The following is a 21,103-nucleotide window of genomic DNA, read 5'->3' on the forward strand; positions in this document are numbered from 1 at the left end:
TCTTCTATTCTGCTTAATCTCTTGATTGGGTAGAATTTTCTATAAGCAAGTTTTGGGACTTGACTGGTTCTAAAAGCTTTTTGCCTTGAAAATGGGAGTGGTTTTTATTTGTTTGGCCTTAATCAAACTCAAAACCCTCGCCTTAACCTAAGATGGATGTGAATCTACACATTGCTTAGATGGCTCATTTTGTTTCTATGGATTTGATCTAGGAAGGGACTTTTATTACATTTGGTTATGTAAATGGATGAAATAATACTGTATCCACAATTAACAAGACTTTAATTCTACAGTTGAGCTTTCTCTGATTTTTACTGTAAGGGCTCATTGTAATCCACTGAAAACGCTAGTTTTTCTCCCTAAAATGAAAGTTATCATGTTTTTGAATTGCTATGGCTTTTCCATTGCAATGTAAAGCCATGACTGTAAATCAGCACCTTGAATACTACTGTTACCTCCACTACTGCTATTTTGCACTTACATGCTTTTCCTCTACAAGGATCCCTAACACTTTTTACCAACATTAATTCTTTGATCAAAATCCCATTGAGGCACTGTAATTAAATACGATGGTACTCATTTTACAGAGAAGCAGTGAAGTAGCTGGCTTAAAGCCACCCATTGATTCAAAGGCAGAATGGGGAGTAGAACCCCAGAGATGTGGCTTTCAATCCTGTGCTCTAGCCACTAGATGAACTGCCAAGATGCTTACTAGAGAAGGTCAAGGCTGTTGTGTGAGTCTTCATTGGAACTGGAAGTTATGTTGTGTAAATGCTAAACATTCCAAGAAGGGACTTATTTCATGCATCATCTTTGGCCTTTTTCCAAAAGCTTTGGCATTAGATGCCAAACCAGATGAGATTGATTTTCATAACCTTGCTAGCATCTTCTTCTCCTGTTGAGATGCAAAGGGAGGGAAATTGCTTGTAGAATCCCATTAAGTTAAAATATCAATCTGTTGGAGTCATTAGCGACTGGTTGATCTAATTAACCAAGCCTCCCTATTGGGCTGAGATGTACCAGTTTCCCAGGTTTGTTTATCTTTTTATGTGGTTTTAAAACCCTGCCTTATCTCTCCTGCAGCTGACATCTCCCTTATGATTAGATGTTACAAAGCTATTGCAGAGCTTTCAGAGTTGACTCTCAGCGTTGTAGGAGGGGGCAGCAATTCAACAGCAAAACTGGTTTGGAACAGAAAGAGACATCTCTAAAAACAAACGAAATCTTCCTTGGCCTCCTCCCTACATAAAAATCCTATCATTTCCTCTTGCAAGTCTATAACCACAGCTGTAATCTGATCTCATCAGATTATTGTTTTATTGTTCATCGACATAAAGCACGGATTGGAGTAACTGACCACCTGCCAGAGATCAACATTGCCTGTTGATGGATCTAGTGAAAAGTGTTTTGCATACAGGGTTTAAAGCACAGTGATCTATTTTCTTAGTCATAAAATGTTCAATGTAACATGGATTCTCCTAATTAATTGAACAAATAATATTAGCTTTTAATAACTTTCCTTGCAGATGCCATGATTGTGGGGCTATCCTTGAAGAGTATGATGAAGAAACACTAGGTCTGGCCATAGTTGTTCTCTCCACATTCATTCACCTCAGCCCAGATTTGGCTGCTCCTTTGTTGTTGGACATCATGCAGTCTGTAGGAAGGTAACCTTTGGACCGTGCTCGGTCTCTGTCTCTCTATCTCTTTGCCCCCCTCTCTCTTTTACGAGGGAAGGAAGATTTTTGTGCCCTTGAATTGTGATGAGTTCCCTAGGAGAACTGAAAGAGATGTCCTGGTGGCATATCAGATAGCTCAAAAGGTAGACCATGTTTGAAGCAGATGGATCTTGGCTCTAGAGCAGTGGTTCCCAAACTTTAACAACTGGTGAAACCCTTTCACTAAAATATCAAGTCTCGCAAACCCCCTCCTAAAAATGAATGTTTCCAGGGATTTTCTTCTTTACCTGAGTATAAATTATAAAAGCAGTGATCTTGGAAATATCAAATTTGTTTTTATAACATGCTTATTACACACTATTTATTATTAATTATTATTTATCATTACAGTATTTTTATTACATTTTGGGAAAATGGCAACACTTTTCCAAGATCTCCCTTTTGTAGCTTGTATCACTTTGAATAAGCCTGTTATAAGAAAAGGCTCCTATGTTTCATCAAGGAGTATCAGATATGAAACAGCATGAAGGCATTTAAGAAGCCAACTCAAAGAGTTCCTCCTACACAAGCATTCAGGTCTTGAGCAGTCCAGGCAAACAACGCACGTTACAACAAAGCTTAAACTTGTTCTTCATAATAATTTTAAAAACAATACTAGCTGCCTATTTAATTTTAAAAACAGCAAAAAATGTCCACCTCCTTTTCCATTTCTTATAAGGACTCTTGAAATTTAAATCTCCTCAGTGTGATAGATACGCTAACTTTGATCTGCTTAGCTCTTGGAAGTCCAGGGTCTCTGGGCTGCTGGCCCTGTGCTGCCTGGGATCCTGAGGTACACTCTGTCTGCCATTGGGGAATTTTTCCCCAAGAACCCCTGTAACAGTTCACGACCCCCAGTTTGGGAACCCCCAGAAGGGGACAGTGCTCTGTGCACCAATCTAGTATATCAGGCCCTATGCAGTGATATGGTGGATTTGAGGTGATATCTTTTTTTTTTTTCCTGGTCATTGTTGTATAGCTGAAAAATGGCAGCCCAAAATGAAGGTGAAGTAGAGCATGATAAATTCCACTATTTCCAATCACATATAATTCAGAGATGAGAATCTCCATGGCACATACTCTGCCGGGATAACAGATGGAAGAAAGCTTATACCCAAAGGCTTTAAAAATGTTAAAATTAAGCAACAGCAATGCCCTGCAGAGCTATACTAAGAGGTATAAGTGATTCAGGATATAGAGAGTTGTCTAAAGGCATGTCTACATTGCATACCACTGGCAGTGGGATGTAGGGTACATTCTAGCGGCTGCTGAGTGCAAAGCAGGCTGTGTCCACACTGAGTTTTGTAACTACACATGATAGGGAAAGGCTCTGGCAGCAGGAAGCTGTTGGGGTCTTTCCCTGCCATAGGGAATTGCATGTCAGGGATCAGGGCATAGGTGGTCTGGACAGGTGGTCGCAGCTGGGCTGGAATCCACACAGCCAGTGAGCAGAGGTCAGAGGAATCGTTAGAGCCGGGTTCAATAAGCAAGAGTCAGCGTCAAAGTGACACCAGGATCGGAGACTGGAAATCAGAGGTAGTACCTGGCTGGAATTGGGAAGTAGGAACTGGGGTCAGGCTGGGGTCAGAGGCTGAAGATCAGGAGAGATCTGGAATCATAGCAAGCCCAAAGTCTGTGCTGTTGCTCAGATAGCTTTCTGAGGCTCCCTCCAGGGCTAAATAGGGTGGTTGGCCAGTCAGAGGGCCACAAGATACTGTCACTCTGGCTCCCTTGAGTAGTACTTCCTCTGGGCCCAACTCTCCCCAGTGCTCCCTGGCTGGGCCTCTGGCACAGTGGGAATGTCAGCTATCCCAGGATCTTTAGACCTGGGTTCTAGACCCTGCATCCTTATGCTGGCAGAGCTTTTCCCTGATGCTTCCCCCTGCTACTGGGGCCTTCCCTTCGCACAGGTAGTTGCCAGAGCCTTTCCCTGTGTCAGGGAATGTCTCTGTCAGCTCTCTCTGGTGGTGAAAGGCTGTGCGAGCAGAAAGCTGGTGGAGATGGCTTCTGTGCCAACTGCTCTCACAACCCCCAGCATAAGAGGGAAGGAAAGGGTTTGTCAGGGGTATTCCAGGAGTGGTGCCTAAGCAGAATAGTGAAGCAGAGCTCTATTATACCTGATTCTCCATTGGCATAAGACCCCTGAGGAACCTTATGTCTGTGGCTTAAATTAAAGCTACTCCCCTACAGCTTTAATTTATGCAGGGGCTTGGTGGTCAAGGATTCTGAAAATGCAACTGACTCCCTACAACCCTCCCTCTCCACCATGTCTGAACTCCACTTGAAGATAGTGGAGAATCAAGCCCTTCATTTCCATTAACTCTGAGGCTGCAGTTTCCTGCTGTCAGTGTTAATGAACTCCGGAGGTGGTAGAGTTTCCAATCTAGACTGATGCCATCCATCCTACTTGTTACTCATAAATACAGCACTAATAGGGCCAGTGAGAAGCAGTGAACAATTAAACTCCTGAAGATTAGTTATCAAAGTGTGTGTGGGGGATGTTGTACATTTTCCACTCTGAAGTAGAAATACTGTATCCTCAGTGAGACACATCTGAGTCCGTTAGTCAAGCAGGTGGTAAAGAACCTGGGGCATTCCAGTGTGGTGAACGTACTTTGTCATTTCCTAGCATTCAGTCCTGGTCACCACCATTTTTTACTAATCAAGGTGCAGTTACAGGCCCGTGAAGGAATTGCTTTGAATAGATGCAGAACAAGGCAAATTCCCATAGAAGTAGGTAAGGCAGTGGTTCTTAAACTTTTGTACTGATGACCCCTTTCACACAACAAGCCTCTGAGTGTGACCCGCTCCCTTATAAATTAAAAACACTTTCAAATATATTTAACACCATTATAAATGCTGGAGGCAAAGCAGGATTTGGGGTGGAGGTTGACAGCTCTCAAACCCCCCGTGTAATAACCTCGTGACCCCCTGAGGGGTCCCGACCCCCAGTTTGAGAACCCCTGAGATATGGAGATGAATGCCTTCAGGTGGTCTCAGTGTACTTGCTGTTTCGTTCCTAGTAAACTTTTTTTTTCTGAAGTTATTTTTGTGCAGTGCTTTCTTTTATCCAGTCTATTAACACAGATGATATTTATGCCTGTGCATCGCAAGTGAATTACTTGCTCTTTTACTGCTTAGAGAAGATAGTGTTGTCTGATGTTTAGATCAGAGGACTTGGAGTCAGGAGACTCAAGATCTAGGGTAAAATTTTCAAAGCACTAAAGCAACGTAGGACCAGATTGTCAAAGGTATTTGGGAGCCTAAAGTTGTAGATAGATGCCTAATGGGATTTTCAGAAGCACCTTAAGGGCCTAAATCCTGTTGATTTCAGTCAGCATACAATTCCTACGCCATCTCTGCAAATTTCTGCTCTCCAAATTGCCCAGGGTGAGTAATTGTTCTTGATTTATGAATACAAGATACTTTCATTATCATTATGGTGGTAAGGGAGTGCAATAGAATTTGTTGGAGCTGGCAAATATTTGTGACAATATTGCAAGACTGACTTTGATTTTGACTTTTATCCTTTATAAAAATGAATTTAAGAGTCCCCTGTGCATCTAATCAAAGGGTCTCTTGTGACCTTTAAAACGTCTTCTCCAAAACGTCTACTTACTAAATTTAACTTACTGGTAATTTTATTGGCTTGATTAAAAAATATTATGAACAGTACTTTTGTTTGATTTGCTGTTTTCTGCTGTTTACTTCAGGTTGGCATCAAGTACCTGTTTTTCTAATCAAGCAGAAAGGTATGGTAACCCCTCACTTTCTCCTAAGAAGTGTTCTAGATGTATAAACAAAGGATCAAATCCTGTGTTTTTTTTACATAGGTACAAATATCTCATGTTTTCTAGTGATGGGCCTGGACCAAAAAGCCCAGATCCAAACCTCCTTGAACTTTGGAAAAATTCATACTGGATCAGGGATAAAATCGAGGGCCCCGTAAAGTCAGTGACAAAACTCCGGTTGATTTTATGGATGCTGGATTTCACTCCACGCCTTTGTAGCTCATTCCCATGGCTCACTGTATGTGTGGTTTTCCCATTATGCTGGTGAATAAAATGTATGGCCCTGGAAAGGGTTTCCATCTGTATGCATTTAACTAAGGCTATATCTGCACTACCACTGCTCTGTCGATCGATGCGCCAGGGGTCGAAGACCCACCAAATTGACCGCAGAGTGTGTCCCATTGACTTAGCGCTGTGTAGACACCGCAGTAAGTCAACATAAGCTACATCAACTCCAGCTACATTACTCACGTAGCTGGAGTTGGGTAACGTAGGTCAACTTACCGCAGTAGTGTAGACATAGCATAAGTCAGTCATCCATAATTGTGGAGAACACCTACAGGTGATGTCCCATCATGCAAATAGACCACTGTCTTCCTATGGGGACATCACATGGGCTGCCTTCATTTTTGGAAATTGTAAAAAGATTGTGCTGCTTAATTCATTAATGATTGGAAAGTGCTTTGAAATCTTTGGCTGGGAGGTGCTAGAGAGGAGTAAATGAATGAGCTTTATGGGAGCTTGCATGCAAATGTGGAAGTTCTCCAGGAATCTGATTCTGCATCCCTGAAATCACTGAGAGTTTTGCCATTGACTTCAATGATAGCAGGATTGGGCTTCAAATGCTGAATACTCAATGGCAAAAACATTCCTGACACTATGTAGAGAATGAGAAAAATTTAAACTAACTATTGAGGCCAGAATCAAGCCACGGCACTTCAACACTTGCTTAACTTAAACCATGTGAATAATCCTGCTGAAGTCATGCAAGTGAAGCCTGTGATTACATGGTTTTCTGGATCAGGACCTTTTCTAGAGCACTCAGGAGTACTCAGAAGGCCTATGTTCTATTCCTAGCTCTGCCACTAGCCTGCTGGGTGATCTTGGCAAGTCACTTTACCTCCTTATGCCTCAGTTTCCCTATCTGTAAAATGAGGATAATGATCCTGGCCTCCTTTGTGGTGTACTAATGAAAAGTGCTTTATAAGAGCTAGGAGTTATTATTATCACCATCTTCTTGTATTCATAACTGAATTTGTCTTTATCTGTTACTAGAAATAATAGGATCTTCTTTACCTTCTCCAATTTTCAGCTTTCGGAAATATTTTTCATCTACTATGGAATTTTTCCCTCTTTTTTCCTTCATTGCAGCATGATGATCCCTGGTAATGCTGCCGGTGTGGCTAAGCAATTTCTCCGTTGCATTTTCCATCAGCTGGCTCCCAATGGTATATTTCCGCAGCTGTTCCAGAGCAATATCAAAGGTAATGTGCAATGCCTGAGTGCATTTCTTCCACCATCAATCATCTCAAGCATTTCAGCACTTATCAAAAAGATGTGGTTCTGATTTCCAGATGGAAGTTTTTTACGGACCCTGGCTACATCTCTTATGGACTTCAGTGAGCTGAGCTCCATAGCTGCACTGAGCCAACTATTAGAGGTATGTTCACAATAAGGCTGACTGTATTAGGTACTACCAAGTATATCTTTCCATCCTCCTCTAACATACTAAGAGCTGGATCCTACACTATTAAAAGCAATGAGAATTTTTGCATTGACTTACATGGAAACAGAATCAAGCCATAATATCCTCCACCATTTTCAGTCAGTCTTGCTCTCACTTCTCCTGCCAGCTATTGGGTTCTTCCTTCTTGATGCATCAGACCATTTCATTTTCCTGCACTGTCTCCATTTCTGTTCATGGTTCTTGTCATAGTGCAGTTGCTGCCTGTAAAACCATTTGTCCTCTGTATCTAATGGCAGTTCCCGCTCTGCAATCCTCCTCTGTGGAATCCCTCAAAGTTAAAGTCTACTCCCTCTGCTTGTTCCTTTCTGCTTCTCCTCCCAACTTAGCTTGTCTCTACCTCAAGTCTCACTTCCTAACATACTTTTCAGCACTAACAGGAACCTGGGGATTGCTTCTTTTTCTTTCAGTAGTAGCCCTATAAGCAAAGCTTTTGATGATACTTTAGCAGTGCTTACATATTTTCAGCTCACCCACTAGAGACCAAAACAACTGTAGTCTGATAAACATTTGCACAAGTCTGGCATTCCTTCCAATATAGGAAAATGATAGGTATGTACAAGACAATTTGTCACACATGGTCTGCTGGGAAGTGCTAGTGGCTGGTTCTTATTGGATGTCTTTCAGTTGCCTAAAGCTGATTCTGAAAATATATGCTGCTCTAATCTTTTCCTGACCACTGTCGCTGTTGATGGTCTGCCTCATATTTTATCAGAGGTAGATGCTGTAGAGAAGCAATGCACTTTAAATTATTTGTGGGAGAAGATGGAAATTGCACTGTTAGTCTGACCTTAGTGATTGTAAGTGTGTTTTAAAAATATTGTTTAGATGGTAATTTTCTGATATTTAATTTGTTTTCAAATTCTGCATGTTATTTTCTAGGGTTTAAACAACAAAAAGAACTTGCCAGCAGGGGGTGCAATGCTACGTTGTTTGGAAAACATTGCTACATTTATGGAAGCTTTGCCAATGGATTCTCCTAGTAACCTCTGGACCACTATTAGTAACCAGTTTCAGACTTTCTTTACCAAACTGCCTTGTGTTTTGCCACTTAAGGTATGATGTATGTAATAAAGTTTTTTATTTATAAGGGTAATTTGTAAGTGATCAACCAAAACATCTGACACAAGGGCTGTGCTACTATTGGCTAAGGCGTGTGCAAACTATTTGAAAATTGTATACAAACAGAGCATAGTGTGTGATATTTTGTTGTAAATTACCAAACATTTCCAGTAGATCAGGTTGCACTAGAGTGCCTGATCTGTCCCTCTGTCTCTACCCTCCATTTAGTAGCCACCATAACTATGGCTGGGGTGAGAATATTTTTATCCTCCTCACCTTCCATGTCCTCTCTTTGTCAGATTAGGACAATAAATTAGTGATAATCAACATTCTTGGCAATAAAAAGTTCATTCTCATCTGTTACCACCATAAGAAGAATTCAATCCCATAGGAAGAAAGCTACCTCTAAATAATTCCTTAAAATTAATGAATACATAATAGCCAGTCAGGCAGAGAGGCCTTCAGACAGCAGAAGATGAACACATCCTGCTTGACTGATCAGGTTATCATCTCATCAGAGGAACCTAATCAGGATATAATTGTAGAGGCCAAGTTCAGCGGCACTGGGTTCTGAGCTGTGAACACTTATGAGGACTGCACAGATGCCTTATTTTCCAGTTAACAAAGTTCCAAAGGCCTCATTCAGAGTCCACTGAAGTCAGTGCAACTCTCTCCATTGACTTCCATAGGTTTTGTATCAGCGTTTAAGGGCCAGATTCTGATCCATTTACTTATACTGAATAACAAGTTGCTCCATGAGTGGTCCCATCGAAAAACACCACTTGGGCAGTAAAACACCATTCAATATATCTTCCATTGTTGTAGCCATGTTGGTTCCAAGATTTTAGAGAAACAGGGTGGGTGAGGTAATATCTTGTATTGGACCAAGTTCTGTTGGTGAGAGAGGCAAGCTTTCGAGCTACACAGAGCTGAAGAAGAGCAGAGAGAGATATTGGGGCCCAGATCAGCTACAGAAACATAGGACACTAGGCTCCTGTTAATCTGCCAGGAACATGTTCCCATACTAACCAAATTCTGTTGGACTAGAAAAGTTGGGCATTTTCTGTTCTACAGAGGGTAACAGCAGCATCTTTGACAGCAATTTGGAGTGACCACGACAAGCCAAGCCTTCTTGGAGATTTCCTTCTCCGTAGGCTTTACTGCTGGAGAGGACAATGCAGTCTATGATATTTATATTGGTAGCATCCTGCTAAAGATAATTTAGAAATGATGGCTTTTTTAATTCACCTATTGCATGTTTACATCTGACACCATTTAAAAACAAGAGGTGTGCAGAGGAAGACACTAACTTTTCTCTTTCCACAGTGTTCTTTAGATTCCAGTTTAAGAATAATGATTTGCCTGTTGAAGATACCTGCCACTAGTGCCACCCGGGTAAGTTCCAGAAATACACAACTCTTCTGCAACATAGTTCTCCATCCTTCACCGTATTACAAATTTGTTCCTTATCCCCTCGCTAGGGAAGTATTATATGTGAGCATGAAAATTTGCAGTTTAGTATTCTATAGTGAATGACAGGAGCTTCAGAATCTAGGTTACATGAATGTCTGCGTGCGAATGTATAGCTTCCTAAAGGTTTGATGTTTTTCTAAAACAACTGTAATGATAAACTTCCCCAGAGTCTGATCCTGCAGTCCACTTACTAGTGCAATTCCTGTTGAGGTCAATGGAAGTTTAGTTTTTGTAAGCACTACCAGTAAGCACTGGTATCAAGTAAGCACTGGATTAAAGGTGAAACTCTGTTTTCTATTCCTTTGCTTCTAATTTGTTTTATAAACATGAAAACATATGTCAGAACAACCTTTTGTCTGAAATGGGGTATACCACAGCAACTTATCCTTTGAGTTAAAAATAAAGGTTCTGTTCCATTAAAGCTTTTCAGAACTTGAATGTAATTTATTTTGCTGAATGATTCAGCTATTGATTTCCGTAAAATCATATTTCATTGCAGAGTCTTCTTGAGCCATTTTCAAAATTATTAAGTTTTGTCATTCAGAATGCTGTCTTCACTCTGGCCTACCTGGTAGAACTGTGCGGCTTATGCTACCGAGCCTTCACTAAGGTAACAATGAGCTGATATTTTCCATTAGGGACAACTGAAAACAGAGAAGAAAAATTATTAGTTCCTTAAGTGGGAAACACATAGGTAAAAGCTGAAATCAGTGTCAAGTCTCTGTCATGTCAGCAGTTTTAATAGAGCTTGACTAATCAGTAGTTTGGTTGTTGCAGTGCCTATTGATAATATTGACTTTCGTTTTTCTGGTACAGGCACAAATAAAGGAAACTTCCTGTAGAGGTTGTGAGTACAGGATCATCAAGATACACCTTTTATGCCTTTTGAAAATTCATTCCTGTATAGTTCATGTCTGAGATTTGGGCATGATTTAAAAATGTGTAAGAAAATGTAAATCCTGTCAAACATCCCCTAGCATGTGTGTTCAACCACATATCTCTGGCAGTCAAAAAATCAAAATATTTTGAAATTTTCCTATGGTTGGTAGCATGTCTTGACAGTAAAGTTCATAGGGAAGCAGTGTGGACTGATAGATAGAGCAGAGGACTGGGAGTCAAGAGACCTGGGGTGCATTCCCAACTCTACCCCTGTTTGACCTTGTATGAATCACTCAGCCTTTCTGTGCTTCAGTTACTACACATGTAAAAAGGAGATGATAGGTGCCCACCTTTGAAAACTCTTTGAGATATTTGGATGAAAGTCACTCTATATGTACTGTGACAAAGTCCTCCTCTACCTTGGTGGGTACTGCGCTTATTGGCAGATTTGCTCATCTCAGTGATCTTCCCACAGTCTGGATCAATTCCTCCTGTGTCTGATCAGGAGTTGGGAGGTTTGGGGGAAACCTGGGCCTGCCCTCTACTCCGGGTTCCAGCCCAGGACCCTGTGGATTGTAGCTGTCTATAGTGTCTCTTGTAACAGCTCCATGACAGCTACAACTCCCTAGGCTACTTCCCCATGCCTCCTCCAAACACCTTCTTATCCTCACCACAGGACCTTCCTCCTGGTGTCTGATAACACTTGTACTCCTTAGTCCTCCAGCAGCACAGCCTCTCACTCTCAGCTCCTTGTGTCTCTTGCTCCCAGCTCCCACACACACTTCCTCTTCTCTGGCTCCCCCTCACCTGACTGGAGTGAGCTTCTTTTTAAACCCAGGTGCCCTGATTAGCCGTTTGATTGGCTACAGGTGATCTAACAGGCCTGTCTGCCTTAATTGGTTCTAGCAGGTTCCTGATTACTCTAGTGCAGCCCCTGCTCTGGTCACTCAGGGAACAGAAAACTACTCATCCAGTGACCAGTATATTTGCCCTCTACCAAACTCCTGTACCCCACTGGTCTGGGTCTGTCACAGTACAAATAATAATTAGCCAAATGCATTTTATGTCAGTTATTGACAAGAGGATACACAATACACAAACAGCAGAAAACAGACAAAACTTTTAGCAGAATTCCATAAAGTCCATCAACTCAGTTGTTAAAGCAGTAAACACAAGCCTTGTCCAGCCTTAAAGTAGACAATTTGTAGTCGTTGTTATCATAACAATAATTAATGCCAGAGAGAGCATTTCTTTGATAAGTAACTATATGCTTTACCAATTCAATATTATGCACATACACCAGGGATCACATTACCCTTCATCAGAATACAGTTGCCTGTTGAAAGGGGATGCGGCATCCATAATAAAGGTAACATCAATGCCACTGAGCAGTTTAATGACAAGAAAATAATTAAATCATTTTATCAGCTGAAGTGACGGGGGAACTTCAGGATAGATGGAATTTGTCAGACAGTTTTGTAAACTCTTGCAAAAAGTTGCTCTCTCTAGTAACAAGTGGACAGTACCTTGGTTTTATGTATCATGTAAAAGATAGGATCTCGTCCTTTGTAAAACCTATATCTGGGAAATCCTGTCCAGCCATTAGAAATAATTACTCCAAGGGCTGTAAATGACAGATGGATGGGTCATGTGGAGTAGAGTCAGGAGTGTTGAATTGGTTCCCAGATCTGCCATAGACTTCTTAGTCAAGTCACTTAAAATCTCTGTGCCTCCCTGTGACGGGGTGCGACTTACCACTGTGGTGCCTCCTGTTGGCTGACATGCGATTAGCTCTGCTGGCCAGTGCAGCCTATTCTGGTGGTGTCTCGCCGCCATCATGTCTGCTCCAGGACCCATGTCACTCCCAGAACCACAACGTCCTGTTCATGAAACAGCCCCCTGACTGTGCCTCACTCTCTGTGCTCTCCCCCCCCCCGCCTTCTGGGGGAATGTACCGCAGTCCGACGGTCCAGCCACTTCCTCAGTGATGTGTGTGGGTGAGAGGGAGACCCAGGACTGCTCACTACCCCACATCTCAGCCCAGAGACCCTGTAGATGGCAGCCACGCTCTGCGTCCCCTCCAACCTCTCAGCCTACTTCCCGGGACCACTTCCCTGCAGCCCCAGCACCATCTCCACCCTCATCTCAGGGCCTCAGCATGTCAGCAGTCAGCCCGGCGCTGGCTCTCATTCCCCTGGTCCTGCCCAGCACTGCTCTGTCCAGGGTGCTAGCTTTTCTCCTCCTGCAAGGTAGGAGCCTCAAGTTCCAGGGAGCAACTGAACCTGCCCTTCCCACCAACTATTCTTATATGGACATCTCCTCTTGGCTGCCTTTCACATAGATTCCCTATGACTCCTTTAACCCTTTATAGGCCAGTATGGGCCGGACGCCCCATCACACTCGCTTTTCCAATCTTTACAATGGAGACAATGATACTTCCCTACCACACAGAGGTGTTCCGAGGCTGAATTCAGATACTGTAATGTATGGATAGCATAAATTCCTACCATTTCTTAAAATGAGAAACTATCTGAAAATATTTACCTGAAAATAATACTTGGCACTGTCAATATAGCACACCTGAATCATTTTGTGTTTGGGCTATGATAAAATAATTATCCAGAGCTACCAAAGCAAATCTTGGAATGTATGAAATAGCCAGGTCCCCTCACATATACCCTGTTGCTACCTCAACTTCAGTTATTTCAATAAAGTTCTCTTTCTGGTGTGGATCTTGGTTAGCATTTTTCCCTTACGTTTCTCAGTCACATATTCTAAGAATATATTGACTTATTTCATTACAAACAGGAAGCTTGGATTATATCTCTTGGTGAAAATTCCTGCTTGAATTTGTTAATGCAAATTGTTGACCCAGAATGGGATCGTTAGCAAATGTTTCTCTGCAATTTATACCCAGAAAATGCTTTGTTTAATAGAACTTCACACTACGTTATCCTTGTGATTGCTGAATCTTTACCATATGTTTTCATTAGAATTAGCAAATTTATGGCTGCTCTTAGGAGAAACTTACCAGTTCAGCCCTCTGTGTTTCTTATATTGGAAATCCCTGTATCTAAAGGACTAATTTATCTCACAGAATACCATAGAGGACTGCATGCTGGACAGAATACAATTTGTGAATCCATAAAATACTCAGATTCACTTGTCCATGTCACAACTTAGTTATGTCTGTTGGAACCAACCATAGCAACAATAGCTTACTCAATCTATGTGTATGCTATGGGGTACGCAATGTTGTTGTAGCTGTGTTGGTCCCAGTATATTAGAGAAAGAAGGTAGGGAGTGAGGTAATATCTTTTGTTGGACCAACTTCTTTTGAACTACACCGAGCTCTTCTTCAGGTCGGGGAAAGGTACTCTGAGCATAAGAGCTTTTATCTCAAATGAACTCACACAGGAAAATGATAAAAGACAAAAACAACCTATCATCTGTGGTGAACACTTTTCATAAAACGATCGCTCTATATCTGACAGGTCAGTCCTCATTCTCAAAGGAAACCTGCACAACACTTAAAAGATGAGCCTGGGAGCTTAAATTCATAACTCGGCTAGACACTAAAAATCGTGGACTAAACAGAGATTGTCTTTCCCACCAACAGAAGTTGGTCCAATAAAAGATATCACTTCACTTACCTTGTCTCTCTTATGCCATGAGCTGGTATTTATCCCTTTCCAAGGAGCAATGCATTCCCCCACAGTGCGCATTTTAGAGGTCAAAGTTGTAGAAGTGGGGTCAGCATTTTTTATCCATCATTTTCCTAATCCTCTGTGGGAGAAATATCTCAATTTCTCTTGTCTTTATGTTTCCTGGAACTCACATCAATCTCATATTTTTTATCTGAGTTAATTTTCCACGTCACTAGTCTTATTTGTCAATGCCTATGGTACTCTCATGCGAATAGCTTTGCCTCTGAGGATTGTAATCTCAATATCTTCAATTTCCCTCTCAGTCTCTTCAAGTCTTAAGTGGATGCTTATTGGATTTCTTATCTCTTGCAGCCACTGAAGTTTGAACCCCAACTTAGCGTTTTATGAACTTTTATAGGACTCGTATTAAGTAAATGTGGCATTGAATTTGACGTGACATCATCTTGCTATTGAAACTTTATGAACAAATTATAATGTGCCAGATCCTCAAGTGTTGTGATTTGGTGTAACTCCATTGAAGTAACAGAAAGATCAAGTTTGCTTTCCTGGCTTGTTTTGTGGGTTATGGATTGTTCTACTCAGGAACTGAATACATTCTGGGGACTTCTTTTGGAGTGAAGGTCATTAGAATTAATGATTAGGTAGACCTCCAAAGTTTCCACACCTATGACTCTCCAAGGTCACCCTGTCCACACGTACCGCTGGCAGGGTTTATATAAGGCCTTTCCATATATAGGCCCACTGCATTTTGTTGAGGGAGTGAGCTTCCATAGATCAAAGTTGAACAAGGCTGAATTCCAATCTCATTTATACCAGTTTTACACTTATGTAACAGCATTGGGCCTTATTCTCTTTTACACGATGGCCCCTTCACTCCACTTGGCAGTGTGTACGTTATTTGTGTAATATATACCAACGGAGTCATGTAAAGGGCCTTAGTGAGAAAGGGAATCTGGCCCATGGACTTCAGTGGAGTGCCTCCAGACGTAAACTGGAGTAAATGAGAGCAGAATCAGGCCCATTCAGTTTTTAATTCAGATAGCTAAGAACTGTAGCTCTTTAGAGTATCAGTAAATCAGCCGGCATACATTTATTTTGCACTGCTATGCTCACTTTCTAATATTGGGTATGGGCAGAGGAATTTATTTCAGAAATGTACTTTCAAGTGATGGAAGTTCTCCAGAGTTTATTTGCCTTGTTGTGTACCCATGCCTGCTTGGTGTGGTGTGGTACCTCCTGTAGTGGTACCTAGCCCATCTAAAGATCGATGAGTCTGCTACAGCCTTGGCTAAGAGCCATGTGGCTTTTCGCTCATGCAGTAGAGGCTCATACACTAAGTATCAGAGGTACCAGTTTCAATCCTGACGACTGAGGTCTGTTGGTGTTACATTTGCACATCATCCACAGATCTCAAAGTGCTTTATAAACATGGAGGACTAGAGCATGAGATAAAAATCTGCACTGAGTAAAGGATAGCGCTTTGTTATATTCTCCTTAGAATAGTTTGGCAGGGAGACTGTGATTCATAGAGACTGTGGTTCCCCCACTGCTCCAGAGAGCGGGAGTACACTTTACCAGGTCTATATCCAGAGCAGCATACACTGCCTGAAGTGCTCTTTGAGAAGCAAGATGGGTGACATCTTTTATTGGACCGACTTCTGTTGGTGAAAGAGAGAAGCTTTCGAGCCACACAAAACACTTCTTCAGGTCTGGGAAAGGTACTCTGCGTGTCACAGCTAAATACAAGATTGAACAGAGAGTTTAGCATAAGTGGTTAGCACGTATTCTGAGGGACAATTTAAGGTGAAGTGGCCCATAAATACCCCTTAGGACAAAAAGGGGGAATAGTGGTCTACAGTTTGTTGTAATAAGCCATAAATCCAGTGTCTCTATTCAGTCCATGATTGTTAGTGACTAGCAAAGTACTCTTTGTCTGTCTTTTTATTGTAGAGTTTTATACTGCTGCTCATTACTTGGGAGGGTGGTGAAGCACTGGAATGGGTTACCAAGGAAGGTTGTGGAATCTCCATCCTTAAAGGTTTTTAAGGCCTGGCTTGACAAAACCCTGTCTGGGATGATTTAGTTGGGGTTGGCCCTGCTTTGGGCAGGGGGTTGGACTAGATGACCTCCTGAGTTCCCTTCCAACCCTGATATTCTGTGATTCTATGATAACTTGTAGTATCTGAATGCCTAGCACACAAAATCCGTAGCAGTAGCAAATCCCCTAATCCAGTTTATGGAGTCTCTTGTTCTGCTCCCTTTTCAGGGTAAAAACTCTGGGGTATTTTTTGTTTGTTGATGATAGTTGATTTGTTTTCTACAGTTTTTCTTTCCTTTCCTTTTCTTTTTAAATTGTTTTTATTAGTGATAATGGTTTGGGAGTGGGGCCACTTTTGCAAAGACTAAGGTAACAATGTATAGAGCTGGTCAGAACATTTTCAGTGAAATTTCATATGATCAAAATATGCTGTTTTGTCAAAGCCAAAATGTTTTGGCTTCAACAAGAAAGTTTTTTGGGGGTTAAGAGAAAAGGGCTGTTGTGCTCTGTAGCCTGATGGTTAGGGCACTGGTGTGGGAAGCTTCCTGAATCAGAGTGCTCTGGGATGATAAACTCTCCTTTGAATCAGGCAGAGCAGGGAGGTGAACGTGGGTCTCCTGTATCCAAGGCCAGCGCCCTACCCACCAGGACAGACAGACACCTCAGACGTTTTGGCACCTCTTCCCTAATAAAAAACAGACATTTTGGTACAATGGCATTGTTCACTGAAACGTTCAAAAGGTTTTGGATTTGTTCCAATAAGGAATGAAAACAGATTTTGAAACCTTGAAAGTTGCTGTGTTGTCATCCACTGGCCAGCTCTACTGTTGTGAGTGTCATTCTTGCTATACTGGAAAGGCTTGTTTGAAGAGGAAGAGCTATGCAGCCTGCCGTGTGTGTGAGTGGGGTGGGGGTGGGGGGGCGGAGCCAAGACTCTTCCCAGTCCCCAACTCGTTCAGCCGTTTTCCCTCTCAGTTGCACTTACTACCTTGCATGGCTGCTGGTTAATGAAACCTCACAAGACTTAAGTGTGGTAGAGGCAAGTATTAATTTTACCCATTTACAGAGGCCATAGAGAGATTAAAGCCCTGACTCAGTGAACACTTATGCACGTGCTAAATTTTACTAACATGAGCAGTCCTATGGACTGCAGTGGGGTTACTCTTGTACATAAATTAATCATTTGTGTAAGGGCTAGTCTACACTACTGTGCTATATCAGCACAAGTGCACCAATGCAGCTGCGCCACTGTAGCGCATCTGATGAAGATGCTCTAGGTTGATGAGAGAGCACTCATGTCTGTGTAATTAGAACACCTCAGTGAGGGGTGAGAGCCATGTCAGTGAGAGGGTGTCTCTCACCGACAAAGCGCTGATGTGAACGGCGCTTAGGTCGATGTAACTTGTGTCATTCAGAAGGGGTGGCTTTTTCACGCTCCTGCATGATGTAAATTACATTGATTTAACTGGTAGTGTAGATAAGCCCCAAATGTTTGTAGGAGCAAGGATTCAGTGACATCAAGGACTGGTGAATCCAGTGGTGGAGCTGGGGATAGGACTCCCTCATTCAAATTGCACAGTAGTGATCAAACCCCCTTGAATTGCTAGTTTCAATAACAATTTACAAATTGGTTCCAGGTAGTCTATCTCCTAAAGTCAGAAAATATCAGATTGAGATTTGTAATATCTTCGGCTAATCTCATCATCTGTCCCATCTCCAGAACTTGTGTTCTTGGCCTACATCTTCTAATCTCCATCTCCTAATCTTCCCTCATGTGCTTTAAAATGAGTTTCTGTTGCACTAGCTGTAGCTAAGAGGGTTTTACTGTGGAAGTGGAAAAGTACTGCTTGGCTGATGAAGTCAGTATAGATGTCTGAACTGGTTTAACAGAGAGACTCATTTTGTGGAGAAAACAACAGAAAAATTCATGATCAGATTTGGAGGCTTTATGATAGGCTTAGTGAAAGACTTATGCTACATGAGTCTAGTGCTAATTTTGTTCTGATTCAGATCTAGCTGTTGACGTCCATATTCTTTTTTGACTTTATAAGGTAGATCTAACCATGTAGCTTTATATGTGCATAGATATATCATTTAATCTATCTATACTTTACATATAAAATATACAAACACTCATACAGGACCTGATGCAAAATCCACTGAAGACAATAGGAGTATTTCCATTGACTTCAGTGGCCTTGGATCTGGCCCATAGTATTGTACAAATGAATGATGCGTTATTTGAATGCTTTCTGGGAGGCAAGGCCAAAGGTAAACAACTCCATCTTTCTTTTCTCTTAACTCTTTTTTTTTTAAAGTTCTCAATTAAAAACAAATGAAAAACAAATTGAGGCTATGGGGAGTGTTGTGGTGCAGTATTTGGTATCAATGCACTTTAGGTGAATTTCTAGACACCTTCACTTATTTTATTTTTTTCTTCTGTTTAGGAAAGGGATAAGTTCTACTTGTCCCGCAGCGTCATCTTAGAATTACTGCAGGCCCTGAAGTTAAAGTCACCCTTACCAGATACGAACCTGCTGCTGTTGGTACAGGTACAGTAGATATGCCTTTAAAACTATTTAATGCTATCTACATATTGTGAGTGCTCAGACCTCAGTTCAGCAAAGCACAGAAGTAGTGATTCAGTCCTTCACCATTCCAAATAAAAGCTAAGTATGTGACGTTAAGCATGTGCTTGTCCAAATCAGGGCCTTCAGAACTAAGGATGACATCTGAAAACGTGGATGCCTAAATTTGGACACCTAAATTCATATTTATGCACCTAAACAAGTGGCCTGATTGTCAAAGGTGGTGTTGACCCACAGGACTTTTGCTAATGCGCTGGCCTGCACATCCCATCTCAAAGGAATCTCAGTTTGCAGGGTTCATATCATAGCTCCACAGCTGGCCAGGTGATGGACTGTGATTAGCAAGGCATACTAATGAGCGAAGATTCAATTTGTTCCTGCTTAGAGGAGCAGCAAAGTTGTCTCTGCAGCATGTCCGTCCAGGCCATTAAAGATCCTCCCCTAGTTGAAAGCATTCTTCTAACTTTGTAATGTAGACCAAGCCTAGGAAACATTTCTTCTCCTTGCTATTCTGCTGGCTCAAGACAGGATTTAGGCTGGGATTTTCAAAGTGATCTAAAGGAATTAGGCACTCAGATATCATTGGAAGTCCATGGGGGTTGGGTGCCTAACTCCCAGATACTCCTTTGAAAACTCCAACTTTAATCAAAGAACTCTTCATCTATCCTAGCTACCTATGTGACTAAATTAGAAGTGAGCCTGAATTGTGAAATGCAGACCTGGATCCAGACTTCTTTCAGGTTCAAGGGTGTGAGAAAGATCCAGTGTCCTACTTCAGATCCCACTTGAACTGAAAATTAATTTTAAGGACTCCTGTGGAAGCAAACTAAAAAAACAAGCCATCCAGCAAATACCGTCTACTGAGGACCAGCAGTTTTGAACACAACCAGCTGGCAGTAGCTGTCCTCTGCTGTACAATGGACTGGCCAATGTTTGCATTAAATAGCTTTAAAATGACAAGGAGTCAGGATTGAAGTGACACAAATGGCCCATAGCAGGATGTTGTGCTCTGTAGATGCCCTCTTCGGGTCATTCACAATGTCCCGCTCATCACGTTTCCCCTTTTATCTGGCCAGTGGCGCATGGCGCATATATTACCTCTCCTGAGTCACACTGGAGTATTAGTTGTAGAAAATAAACAGTTGCTTATTGACAGAACAGTAAAATCAACAGCTTAAATTACAGAGCCATTAGAACAACTCTGAAAACAACTATTATAACAGCAGCATTGAAAAAACAGAGGTTTCTTTTTGTGTGAGGGAAAAGTGATTTTATCCACCTTAATTAAAAATCAGAAATGTGCTTTTTAAACAGGGACTTCAGGTAATGTCAGCCAAAAACACAAAGTAATTCAAAAGAAGGAGACTGGATGGCTCAGAGAATTGTTAGTGTTCTTCAAAACACTGATCCAAATCCAGCCTGGAGTGGTAGTGATCAGAGTTACGATCTGATGACTATTCAGTGCTTAGGACAGGCAAATTTTTTGGCCTAAGTGCTGCATCAGGTTTCAAAAATTGTATGGAGGGTTGGTTAGGGGAGGCTGTGCCTCCCTAAAAAGCCAGACATGGCCTGGCCCCCACCCCCTGCTTCTCACCCCCTGATGCCTCCCCCCGTTCCCTGTCCCCTGACCGCCCCTGGGACCCCCATCTGTGACTGCTCCCCACGGCCCCGTCCAACCTGTCCTCTCATTCCTTACTGTCCCCACTGGGACGCCTGCCCCATCCAACCACCCCTTCTCCCTGACTGCCCCCTGGCACCCCTGCACCCATTCAAACCCCCTATTCCCTGCCCTCCGACCACCCCAACCCCTATCCACGCCCCTGACCACCACTGCGAACTCCCCTGCCGTCTATCCAACCCCACCTGCTCCCTGCTGCCTTACTGTGCTGCTTGGTGCACCAGTGGTTGGTGGCGCTACAGCCATGCCGTCCGGCTGGAGCCAGCCACGCCACCGCGCAACACAGAGCACTGGGTCAGGCTGGGCTCTGCAACTGTGCTGCCCAGCTGCTCAGAGGATTGTGCTGGTGGGGCGGGGCGGCATGCTGAGGCTGTGGGGGAGGGGGAACAGCAGGGGAGGGGCTGGGGGCGAGCCTCCCGGAGCAGGAGCTCAGGGGCTGGGCAGGAGGGTCCTGCGGGCCGAAT

The 21,103-nt window shown here is 42.4% G+C and overlaps 1 protein-coding gene across 5 annotated transcripts in view; it reads left to right on the forward strand.

Annotated features, from left to right (window-relative positions):
- The window catches only part of UNC79 (unc-79 subunit of NALCN channel complex), a 153,237-nt gene that overhangs the window by 99,952 nt on the left and 32,182 nt on the right, over window positions 1–21,103 (forward strand). For all 5 annotated transcript variants that reach the window (XM_075065657.1, XM_075065656.1, XM_032772580.2 and 2 more), the window contains 8 exons: window positions 1,527–1,667; window positions 5,432–5,470; window positions 6,881–6,993; window positions 7,084–7,169; window positions 8,136–8,309; window positions 9,642–9,710; window positions 10,288–10,398; window positions 18,821–18,925. In XM_075065657.1, coding sequence (XP_074921758.1) covers window positions 1,527–1,667; window positions 5,432–5,470; window positions 6,881–6,993; window positions 7,084–7,169; window positions 8,136–8,309; window positions 9,642–9,710; window positions 10,288–10,398; window positions 18,821–18,925 — 838 coding nt within the window. The remainder of the gene's footprint in view (window positions 1–1,526; window positions 1,668–5,431; window positions 5,471–6,880; window positions 6,994–7,083; window positions 7,170–8,135; window positions 8,310–9,641; window positions 9,711–10,287; window positions 10,399–18,820; window positions 18,926–21,103) is intronic.

Source organism: Chelonoidis abingdonii, chromosome 4, assembly GCF_003597395.2.
Source record: "Chelonoidis abingdonii isolate Lonesome George chromosome 4, CheloAbing_2.0, whole genome shotgun sequence".
NCBI classification, from domain to species: domain Eukaryota; kingdom Metazoa; phylum Chordata; order Testudines; family Testudinidae; genus Chelonoidis; species Chelonoidis abingdonii.